The 12,020-nt window shown below is 40.5% G+C and overlaps 1 protein-coding gene across 1 annotated transcript in view; it reads left to right on the top strand.

Moving 5' to 3' along the window:
* Positions 1 to 4,321: 4,321 nt before the first annotated feature.
* The window catches only part of HMCN1 (hemicentin 1), a 528,232-nt gene continuing 520,533 nt past the window's right edge, over positions 4,322 to 12,020 (top strand). The window contains exon 1 of the mRNA XM_022593376.3: positions 4,322 to 9,140. Coding sequence (XP_022449084.2) covers positions 8,873 to 9,140 — 268 coding nt within the window. The 5' untranslated portion in view covers positions 4,322 to 8,872. The remainder of the gene's footprint in view (positions 9,141 to 12,020) is intronic.

Genomic DNA, 12,020 nt, shown 5'->3' with positions numbered 1-12,020 from the left:
AGTCACTGTCTGGGACTCAGTTTTCTCTCTGTAAACTGAAGGCCCTGGAGTCGAAAAATGATCTCTAAAATCTTTTCCAGCATTTGAATTGGGATAAAGGAGCGGAAAAGACTGGGTGTGTGAATATTGCCCTGACTTTACGGGGACAGCATCCACCTGTGAAAGAGGATGGAGGTTTGAGAAGACATCTGGAGAGAGGTCATTGAAGTTAAATGTTAATTTCTTCCATTCTTTTCAGAAAGGGAAGCTGAGGCATTCTTTGTTCAAGCCTCTCTTCTCCATTAAGCATTCACTTAAGCTTTCAAAACTTCCCCCCAAGTAGTCTGAGGATAGCTTGTAGGTCTCTTGGTCTTTATTTTAGGAGGGGGTGGGTAGCTGTGGTCCTTATGAAGAGCTCACAATTGAAATGCAAACCAGAATCATGAGTCCTAGAGAGCTAGGGCAGCGGCTGAGCCAAAAGTGGGGCTCCCTTTGGATGACACGTGTTCTTTCTTCCTCAGGCAGCGTACTTCCCATTCCATTACAAACAACAGGAGTTTTGCCTATATAAGGAATATAAGACTTGGCCCCCGTGCTTTTCCCTCTTCTGGCTGTCTCCTTGGCTGACCACAGGCTTTGTGGCTCCATTAAAAAAGTTAGAGTGTTCCATTCTCCAAAGCACACTATGACAGAGTTATTCTGTTCTTTCTTCTCTCGACATTCGTACCAAAGGAGAATAAGAATGTAGACATCTGTTTTATATAAGCCAATTCCTGACTTATAACTTGATTAGTATAAGAGAATATTTGATGTGATTAATTTTCCAGTTACAACATGATGGCTTTCTGTCCTTTTATTGCCTTCTTAAGGGAGACAAGAAAAAATAATCAAACTTTTATTTTTTTTTAAGTTTCATAGCGGTGCCAAGTACAACCATTATGGTCGGTATAGAAGTACTCTACTTTTAATTTAGTTGTAATAGCACATTACTTACCCTGTAGAAATGTGCTAAGTAAACATAAAATAATCCTGGGCCTCATTACATAGAGAACTAGACATTTTAGGAAAGATCACTGAGGATAATGTCAAACCATCTAGTGATTTGCAGGAGGCATTTTACAATAAAGCAGTGTATGGACACACTACAGCAATCGTCTTGAGAACTCACTCTTTTAAGGCAATGTTTTTCTGAGCTAGGCTTTATCAGGCCTAGTGTGATAAATGCTTCCAATTAGGTGATTTCTTGAAATACTTAACCACTGAGCAGTGTCTGATCTTCTCGAGGGCAGGTCAAAGAATTTCAAGGGAGAAAACTGAAATGAAGAGAAGATTTTAGTGTTGACGTTGCTGTAAATGTGCTAGACTACTTTTTAAAACACATCACCTTTTCATATTCTCCCCCTAAAATATAACAAAGATGAGAATCTACGTAACGAGACTTTTGAGAGCTAATTTGGTGTTGTTAGCATGAAACTGGAGATGTTCTGTAAACTACTACATGTCACTGCAAAGCCTGCATTGTGTATTAATTTCCAAGAGGAGCTACTCCCTTCTCTACCCCTATTCCCTACCTCCTAGGATCTTCTAGGACATCCTGGAGGTTATCTAGGATAGTGTCTAGGGTAGACCAAGGAAGGATAGGTATCAGCTACCATTAAACTTACTGTTTCCTCTCATCCTTGTCTCTGTCCATAGAGAATTTAAAGGGTGTTTCTGACTTGTGCTTGTTTGGAATTACCTATGCAGATCTTTTATAAAAAGCAATAGAAAATTACCACATGCTTTTTTTTTTTTAATTAATTAATTTATTTTTGGCTACGTTGGGTCTTCATTGCTGCACACAGGCTTTCTCTAGTTGCGGCGAGCGGGGGCTACTCTTCATTTGCAGTGCGCGGGCTTCTCATTGTGGTGGCTTCTCTTGTTGAGGAGCATGGGCTCTAGGTGCGCAGGCTCAGTAGTTGTGGCTCGCAGGCTCAGTAGTTGTGGCTCGCAGCCTCTAGAGCGCAGGCTCAGTAGTTGTGGTGCACGGGCTTCATTGCTCCGCGGCCTGTGGGATCTTCCCGGACCAGGGCTCGAGCCCTGTCCCTTGCATTGGCAGGCGGATTCTTAACCACTGTGCCACCAGGGAAGTCCCTACCACATACTTTTGATAATTTTTTTTGAAAAGTAAAACTGTCTTTATTTGCAAACAACATAATCATATATATAGGAAGTCCTAAGAATCTGTCTGAAAAACCACATCTTATTAAACTAATAACAAATTCAACAAGATGGTAGTATACAAAGTCAATATATTAAAAAGCAATGACATTTAAAAAAGTTTATTTTATATTGGAGTATAGTTGATTTACAATGTTGTGTTAGTTTCAGGTATACAGCAAAGTGGTTCAGTTATACATATATCTATTCTTTTTCAGATTCTTTTCCCATTTAGTTATTATAGAATATTGAGTAGAGCTCCCTGCGCTATACAGTAGGTCCTTGTTGATTATCTATTTTATATATAGTAGTGTGTATATGTTAATCCCAAACTCCTAACGTATTAACAGTTTCTCCTTGTCTTATCCATTGCTATTATTTTAGTTTGTAACTTGGAGCCTGAGGGCAGCAGTGCAAAGCAGTGAAGAGCATGGGCTTGGGAATCAGCTTGCCTGGGTCCAAATCCTGATCCTGCTGCTCACTAGTAATGACCTTAGGCAAACTGCACAAACTTGCCAAGTCTCAGTTTTGCTAGATGAAGGATGTTGTTAATATTATTACTGCAGCCTACTCCTATTTTTGTCTTTTTCCCCAACTTACTTCCCTTATTCCACTCATTGTCTGATTTTGCTGAAGTATTAATCTTCTTGCTCTTCAGCTTACATTCCTTCAGTGTCTTTTCTTGTCCTCAGGATATAATCAAGCTCCAACCAACTTCACGCAGGTGCAACCCGACAGCATCTTGAGCATCTTGTCTCAGGTGTCTCGTGTGCCTCTCTTGTCTCTGTCCTGGGCTTTTCTATTTACGCCTTGGGGCAGGATGCCAAGGAAACCAGATCAGCACCCATATAAGTGGGACCCAAAAGTTTGGGGTGCTTTTAGCCTGATGGGGTAAGCCTTTGACCAATGAGGATGCTTGCCGATAGTAGGTACTTTGCCCTTTTACCTCATTCACTGCTCTTTCGCCTTCACAGTCTTGAGGCACCTAACATAAGGGTTTTCAGTCAGTTCCACAGGACACAGTAACTAGTAGCTCACAGCAGAGGCCAACTTGATAATGCACTTTTATACTGTCTCCCCCTTCTCTGCTGCTTCATTCCCCTTATCCCTCATGCCTGCACCCTGGAATCACACCCCAGCCCTTCATTTCTGGCTCTGCTTTCTGGGGAACTTCAGCTAAGACCATCAGAGAATGTTACAGCTGGAACAAATTTTAGAAATTGTTTAGTATGACCTGCTGTGAGTGACAGAACTGAAACAATTAGTGGCTGAAGAGACTAGATTCATAAACTAGTGTTCCTTCCAACATCATAGAGACTGTTTTTAATAACACAAGCAGGAAAAAGGCTGGGATATATTGTTATTTCTGGGCAGTACTTTGACTTAAGTGTCACCGTCTTTTTTGCCCAACCCTTCCTACCCCTGTCCTGGGCCATGCCCTCTTCCTAACCCAATTACTTTCTCCCATTTTACATTCTTGGTGTTCTCAGCTGACTGCCTGCCAAAATCTACTTTCAGGGACTCATTTATTTTAAAGTGTAAATAAGATGTCTGTCCACAGGGCTACTCTGTCCCCAGAGATCTGCATTTCAACAAAGATCAAATTTTATTGAAAAGGAGTGGGAGAGCCCATGTATGTCTCTCACGTGTTCCAAATCATACAGTTATCAATTATATGAGACTGAAGTGGAGAGATGCACTGGGATTACGGAAGTTAATGTGTATTTCTACATATATACATATGTAAGTAGAAACGCCTTTTGAGACATTAAATATTCCTTTTCTTTGTCACCCGTCTTTCCCTGTCATGGTAACTTCCGGACCTTAAACATTAAGTTCTTAAGTGTTACCACCCACTTAAATTTCAGGATGTTAGTGAAGCTACAAAAGATCTTCTATAAATAAACAAAAAGCCTCCCTAGTTATCTGTCCCTTCCGAAGCATTGTGTCCTCAGTGCATATACACATAGCTTCAAACTTTCAATGCTGTAACTTCAAATAAATATAATGGTAATAATAATACCAAACTTTACTGAGTATTTATTGTGCCAAGTGCATTGTAAGCATGTTTTTCATTTTACTCTCAGGCAAAAAAGGACAATGATTCCACAGAGATGGGAAACAAATGAAGCAAGTCCTATAACTGTCCCAGTTTACCATCTTCAGAGAGATTTTACAGGCCATGGTGTGTGGAGGTGGAACCAAGGTGGAGGGGGTCCCCCTTGTATATTCAGCTGAGTACTGACCAGCATGTGCATGTGAGGAAAGAGCCACTTGAAGGAATAAAGGTGACAGTGCCCACACTCACACAGGGATGGGGATAGGTCTGTCCCCACCTGCCGGATTGGAAAACCTCATGATTCAAAGAGCATTGGGTAGAGTACTCAGAAGGGTTTTTTCCCAGCAACGGGGAGTTCGTTCTAGACTGAATACTGTTTTGGTTTGACCTAATAAATTTTAAAAGTGAGTCTCAAAAGGATCAAACTCTTTCCAAATAACTTTACTCTGTCCCAGGACAGAGCTCAAGAATATTTATAAAAATACAAAAATATCTAGTATAAATTCATAATGTAAAGGCAAAATTCATAATGTCTGACATCCAATCAAAGAATATGAAGCCTGAAAGGAAGCAAGAAAATATAACCTATAATAAGGAGAAACACTGATTAATTGAAGCTGTAATAGAACTGGTACAGATATCAGAATTACCAGTCAAGGACATAAAAAGTTATTATAACTGTCTTCTAGATATTCATGCACTTAAAATGAGATATGGGAGATATTTAAAAAAAAAAAAGAGATCCAAATAGAAATTCTAGAGATAAAAACTGCAATGTCTGAGATGTAAAGTACACTGGATGGGACAATTGGCAGAATAAACAGTGGAGAAGAAAAGATTAGTGAACTTGAAGAAATAACTATGAAAACTATCAAAAAATGAAACACAATGAGAAAAGAAAATACTAATTTAAAAAACTGAGCAGAGCATCAGTTTACTATGCAACAATTTGAAGTGGCCTCATATGTGTGAATTGGGGTCTGCAAAGGAAAGGAGGTAAATATATTTGAAGAAATAATGGCCAAAAATGTCCAAATTTGATGAAAACCATACACTTACAGATGCAAGAATCTTGACAATCTGCAAGCACAAGAAATATGAGGGGAACCACATCAAGGCACACCATAATCAAATGGTTCAAAATCAGTGATAATGAGAAAACTATTAAAAGCATCAAGAGACAAAAAGATGTGGTTCATATAAAAGGACAAAAATAAATATGAGAGACATTTCTCAACTGGAAGCAATGCAAGCAAGAAGACAGTGGAGTGACATCTTTAAGGTACTGAAAGGAAGATGAAAACCTGCCAACCTAGAATCCTCTATCCAACAAAACAAACAAACAAACAACCCCAAAGCCCAAACTAAACAAAACCCAAAAACTTTCAGAAACAAAGGTGAAATAAAGAATTTTTTGAACACACAAAAGTGAAAGAACTCATCACCAGCAGAACTGCACTACAGGAAGTATGAAAGCAAATCCTTCAGAGAGAAGGAAAATGACATCAGATGAAAACCTGGGTTTACACAAAGAGATGAACAGCATCAGAAATGGTAACTACCTGGGTAAATATATTAATTTTAGAATTAATTAAATCTTTTAAAAAGATAATTGACTACTTTAAAAATTACATTAATATAGTGTGGGGTTTAAAATACAGCAATGTAAAATAAAATGGATGACTAACCAAAAAGGTTGGGAGGAAAGTAATGGAAGTATATTATTCTGAGGTTAAGTGGTATAATATTACTTGAAGGAAGACTGTGATAAAGATATATACTATAAACACTATAGCAACCACAAATAAAATAAGAGTTATAGCTGATAAGCTAGGAATAAATATACAATGGAATCATAAAAAATATTCAGTACACCTAAAAGAAGTCAGAAAAACAGGAAAAAAGAAACAAAGAAGAGATGGGACATAAAGAAAACAAATAGCTAGATGGTACATTTCAACCCAACCATATCCATAATCACATTGAATGTAAATAGTCTAATAGCCCAATAAAAGGCTGAGATTGTTTGCATGAAAAAAGCTAGACCTAATTGTAAGGCGACTTCAAGAAGCACACTTTAATATAAACACACAAATAGCTTAAAAGTGACGGGATGGAAAATGATATATCATGTTAACGCTAATCAAAAGAAAGCTCGAATGCTATATTAATATCAGACAAAGCATATTCCACAGCAAATAATATTACCAGGGATAATGAATGTAACTTCATAATGATAAAAATGTCAGTCAAGAGGACATAATAATCCTAAGTGTTTATGCCTCTAATTACAGGCTTCAAAATGCATGAAGCAAAACCTCATAGAACTACAAGAAGAAATAGACAAATCCACAATTATAGATTTCAGTTCCACTCACAATAACTGATAGAACAAGAAGGCAGAAATCAGTAAGGATACAGAATGTTCTAGCAACACTATGAAACTTGACCTCATTGACATTTATGGAGCATTCCACCAAATAACATTCTTTTCAAGTATGCACGGAACAATTACCAAGATAGATAATTGAATCCTTATTAGGTAGGTACCGTCATTATTTCCATTTACAGCTGAATCAATGAAGGCATAAAGAAATAGGTAACTTGCTGAAGATACACAGTTATTAAGTGTCACAGCTGGGTGTTGAATGCAGATTATCTGACCCAGAAGCCTTAATCACCAGGCTCTACCACCTCCCTTGAACACCTGGAACAGCTCAGGTCTCAGTGAAATCTCCAGGATTTAGAATGCAATCCCTTTTAGATAAACAAAGGAGTAGGTTACTCAAATAGCGTTTCCTAAATACTATTTAGAAAGGAAGAACGTTCCCCCTTTCCTCTCATATTCCCACTCATTCCAAATGGCCAGGCTGCTTCCTCTAAATGACGTGACTTATAGGTATCATAAACTCAGGGTCCAGAGTCCCTGGGTCTGAAAGAGAAGACAGTTGCAGACTATAAAAGGCTCAGGGGAGCTGGCTCTTCCTCAGGCGACCTCCGTGTTGGATGGGTGGTCTAACACATTCCAACTCAGATCAAGATGCCTGCTGGCCCTTCTTTAAATGCCAGGATCCAGACCACAGCTCCTTTTGCAGGATGTGAATATGTTTTTATTAAAAAGAGGCAAGGAATCCTTAGCTCATGGTTGACTTTCTTTGTCCCCCTTATCTCTGTTATTAGTACCAAAATGTGTATAATAATTACAACACGGAAAAACTTTGTAATGTTTTACAGGGCGAGGTTTCCTTACTTATCAGCAAGAAAATGGCATAGAAGGGAACACACCTTTTCAATGGATCTTTGGCTGAGACTTGGCACATGGGTGTTCTATGGAAGGAAGTGTGAAATGAGGATATTATTCTGCCTCATTATGCTGAGGGGAGGGTTCATATTGCTTAGCAAATATGAATCTTGATAGTGAAATTAAAAAAAATTAACTCTTCTCTTCAGTATGATCTCTCTCCCCCTCCCCCCGCACCCCCTTCCTTTCCCTCTCCCTCTTCATCCTTTGCACTGAGCTGCCACCCTGTATTCCACATCCAGCTGCTTTCCCTTCTACCATCTTTCCTAACTACAATCAGTGACTACCCAGTTCCAGCTGTCTTTCTCTCATTTCCCTCAACAGCCCTTTTCCCCTTCCTCCCGCTTCTGGCCCATCCAGCTCTGTCCTCCCTCCCTTCCCCAAAGCTCTACAGTCCCTGAGGAGATCAAAGAGTGAGAATGTGGCTTCAGCCCAGCCGGGAGAACTTTCCAGCTCCCCCTCCCGGCTGGGCTGAGTTGCGGGCTGAGAGCGGGAGGCTGGGCTGGGGAGGGGGGGAGGTCTTGGCTTCTTGGTGGGGGAGGGGTATTATGATAGAGGTGTCTGAAGCAGCGTTGTGCATCGTAGAAAAATACAATTCCCTTAGTGCTGGTTAGCGTGGTGTCCCTCGGTTCGGGTTCTTGCCACACATTCTTGAAAGCCATTGTTTACCTTGGGGTTTGGGAAGTGAGAAACAACGAGGGCGGGTGCGGAGGGGATACTGGGAGCGCTTCCCAGGTACTGAATTGACCCGAGAATCAGTGGAGAGAAGTCGTCCTCCAGGAGGTGGGGGCGCCCAAGAGCAAAGGAGGGGGGGGCGTCCACCGGCCAATCAGGAGGCGAGGCCGAGCCCGGCTTCCCTTCCCCTCCCAGCTCCCGGGCTGGAGGCGCGCAGTGGAAAGTTGGGAGCCGCGACGGCTGGCCCGGCGGAGAGCGGCGCGGCGGCGGCAACGGCGGCGACGGCGGCGGCGGCGGCGGCGGCAAGGGCAGCGGACTCTGTGCGGCGCCGCTGGCTCGGAACGGCCCCCGGGGCATGGGCCGGGCGCGCCGCCCGCACTCAGCCACACGCCGCCCGGGCCGCGGGCACTCGGCTGTCCCGGAGGAGGCTGCGTCTGGACAAAAGCTGCCGCATCTCTGCCCGCCCGGCCCCTGCAGGGTTTCGGGTTTGGTGCTTGTCCCCATCTGATTCTCAGCGCCCAGTTTTTTGCGAGTTCAAAGAGGTTTCGGGAGTCGAATGAATTGCCCCGAGAAGAAACCCGCTGCCTGTTGTTGAGGAGGACTCAGCACAGTGCTTAGGCGCTCAGGAAAAAAAAAAAAAAAAAGGAAAGAAAGACAAAATGATTTCCTGGGACATTGTCCGCACAGTATTCCTGTTCACTCTTCTTTATACTTCCCAGGCTCAGGAAGCAAGACCCCAGTCAGAGATCAGGGCTGAGGAAATTCCCGAGGGGGCCTCCACGTTGGCTTTTGTGTTTGATGTGACGGGTTCCATGTATGATGATTTAGTTCAGGTTATCGAGGGGGCTTCCAAAATTTTGGAGACGTCTTTGAAAAGACCTAAGAGACCTCTTTTCAACTTTGCTTTGGTGCCTTTCCATGATCCAGGTAAGGGAAATATTTATTCTTTGTTATTCCTTATGATTACATTGTTTCTTATGCTGTGAAATTTTGTGTGACTTTCAGAACAATTTTTAAAAAATGTGTAGCTGAATACAGTTGTAACAAAGAATTGCTCGCCTGTATCTGGGTTTGCTTTCTGATACCTAAAGTCTCAGCCATGGAGGTGGCTTGTTTAGGGTGATTGTACGGTGGTACCCAAACCTGGAAATGTGGAATTATGAAAATCAGAACCAGAGCAACGACATCAAGAGCAGTTAATTAACTTAAAAATTTTAGAACTAAAGTGTTTAATTAAGGCAGATTGGGACATGGGTATTCAGCAGCAATACTTTAAGAGCTAACATCCAGCTTGAGAGCGTACTCAAGATAACTCTCAAGTAGGGGGGAGAAAAACCTGTAGTGTGAGACACAAGGAAGCTTGTTAAGCAATGATTACTAATGAACTGAAGAGATGAAAATAAGAAGCCATTCATTTCTTAATTGAATCTATTCAAATTCTTTGCACCAGATCATCCTTAGTTAGGTTCACAGATGGTAATAAATGTTATGTCCATGTCTCATCCAGTAGAAATGCTTGAAATTTGGTATGGCGGTGCTCTTTAAAGGTAGTTGAAGCACAGTCACTTTATTTTTTGCCCTAAAGCCATGGGTTTCAGCTGCTCCACTGGAATTTGATCCTCTTTACTTTTTTGTTTCTCTTTAAAGTGGCACCTTTCTGTGAGGCTCATAGGAGCCTTCATTGTCATTGCTGAGGGTAGCACTGCCTGGGGAGCCCTGGGGTTGGCTGTCTATAACATCCACCTGAGTTTCATTAGCACAAGTGGCTGCCCAGTTGAAGAAATAAAGCAGTGGTTTCTTAAAAGTCCTCCCCCATTGTTCTCCCACATTTCTAATGAAATCTGTCTCTTCACTGGAAGACCTTGACACAACCTCTTCACAATGAGAGTTTGATACTGAGAATCTCAGATTCTTTCCTCGTGCATTTGACAAGCATATATGAGTTCAAATCATTGCTGGGTATTAAATGTGGCAGGTTTCAGCTATTAAAAAAATTGGCAGGGGGAGGAATTTAGAGGGAAATAGAACTCTGGGATTTTTGTTTGTTGTTGTTCTTTAAGTGATGAAAACCATAACCTATCCTACTCTTCCGGGATATGCATATATCTTAGTAATTTCTACGTTGATCAAACTTGATATGTTCTTTATATTTGAATGAAGAATTGAACGATCATTTACTGTGTTAGCTGCCTCCATGAGATACCTCATGTGTTATAATGTTTTAATTTATTAAATGTCAAGATGCCAATTGTGATGTGGTCCAAGACTTTTGCTATTTTGGAATAGGCTAAATATGTTTCTTCTATAGGGATAAATCTGAAATAGGCTAAAAAAAAGTAAAAAATCTTTTCTCTCACACCACAATTTGCTTTCCTCCAAAAAACTGTTATGAAATGATGTTGCTGTAAGCAGAACACAAAAATTGCCTCTAGTCATAAATGGAAACTAGATCACCATGATATTTTGATACGATCTGAAAAATTATTGTAATAAATTGTATTGTAGTGTGCCGCCTTCCAGTTGTTACCAAATGGGGAAGTTTGTTGTAGTTGACTTTCCTATACTTTGGCAATCATGATTTAAAGTAGGGAAAGGTGGTATGCTAATTACAAATGGCTAAGAAATTATAGCTATTTTGAGTTAAATAATATGAGAAAATGATTAACTTAAATTGGTTCCATAAAATTAATTGTATGTATAATTCAGCAAAAATGATTAATTCTAGTTCCATTGTGATTCAAAGTAGAGAGGCTAAGACCAAAGTGTTTTTGAAGATAAAGAGGGAAATAAAACATACTAATAACCTTTAATTAAGTCTACTGACTGTAGTGGATTGTAATATTATCTTTGTGTGTCGTTTTCTGTTTGTGTGTGTGTACAGTCATCACGAGTTTCTGATTCCCTTGTACTTCTGGTTGGTTATCAGCTTGTGCTCACCAGTGGACAGAAAGGGCCTTGAATGGAGTTTTGCTGGCTTACTGAGTGACATTAGAGAAGTCTATCTACCTTTTTGTATCTGTTATCTCAAATATAAAATGGCAGAATTGAATCTGAACATCGCTAAGGTCATGTCCAACTGTAACGTTTTACGACTGTTTTACATGTGGTGGTTTTTCACAGTCCCTGACACAACTGACAGGCAAAGAAAAGATGTGTGTAATTTAATATAATTATATGAATCACCTCGACTACTTATAGCTTTTCAAAATCCTTTGACATCTGCTTTTGCATTTAGCTAGATGAAATAATGGGTAAGATCTGGGCTGTAGTCTCAGGCATTTGACAAAGACCTTCAAGCCTTTACAGATGATTGTTTGGACCTCTGCGTTATGGTTTGGAGCAAGGTGTGTGTTTTCAGGTGGGGGTAAAAATGAAAATACATGGAAAATACAGACATACAAGAGCAATAAGTCTAACAAGTTGACAAGGAGGTGATAAAATCATTCAGAAAATGTGTATGTAGGAAGCTATTGTTAGAGGGGCAACAACATAACCCATGGTAGGAGGAAGTACCAGAGAGGACCAGGGTCATGGCAAGCCAAGTCAACTTTTTGATGCTACCTCTGCTTAAGATGGGTTTTTCACTTCTAGAATCACATTTAATGCATTCATTTTTAACAGCTTTATTGAGATATAATTCCCTTACCATACAATCATTCATTTAAAATGTACAATTCTGTGGTTTATAGTATATTCAGAGATATATACATGCAACCATCACCTCAGTCAAGTTTGGAACATTTTCCTCACTGCACAGAGAAGCCCTGTGCCTTTTAGTTATCAGTCCTCTACCCCTCCCCTCCGCCG

This window comes from Delphinapterus leucas, chromosome 1 (assembly GCF_059928025.1).
Source record: "Delphinapterus leucas isolate spDelLeu-1000000601 "Yukka" chromosome 1, BTC_Dleu_Yukka2, whole genome shotgun sequence".
NCBI lineage: Eukaryota > Metazoa > Chordata > Mammalia > Artiodactyla > Monodontidae > Delphinapterus > Delphinapterus leucas.
This window is presented reverse-complemented; position numbering and strand designations above follow the sequence as displayed.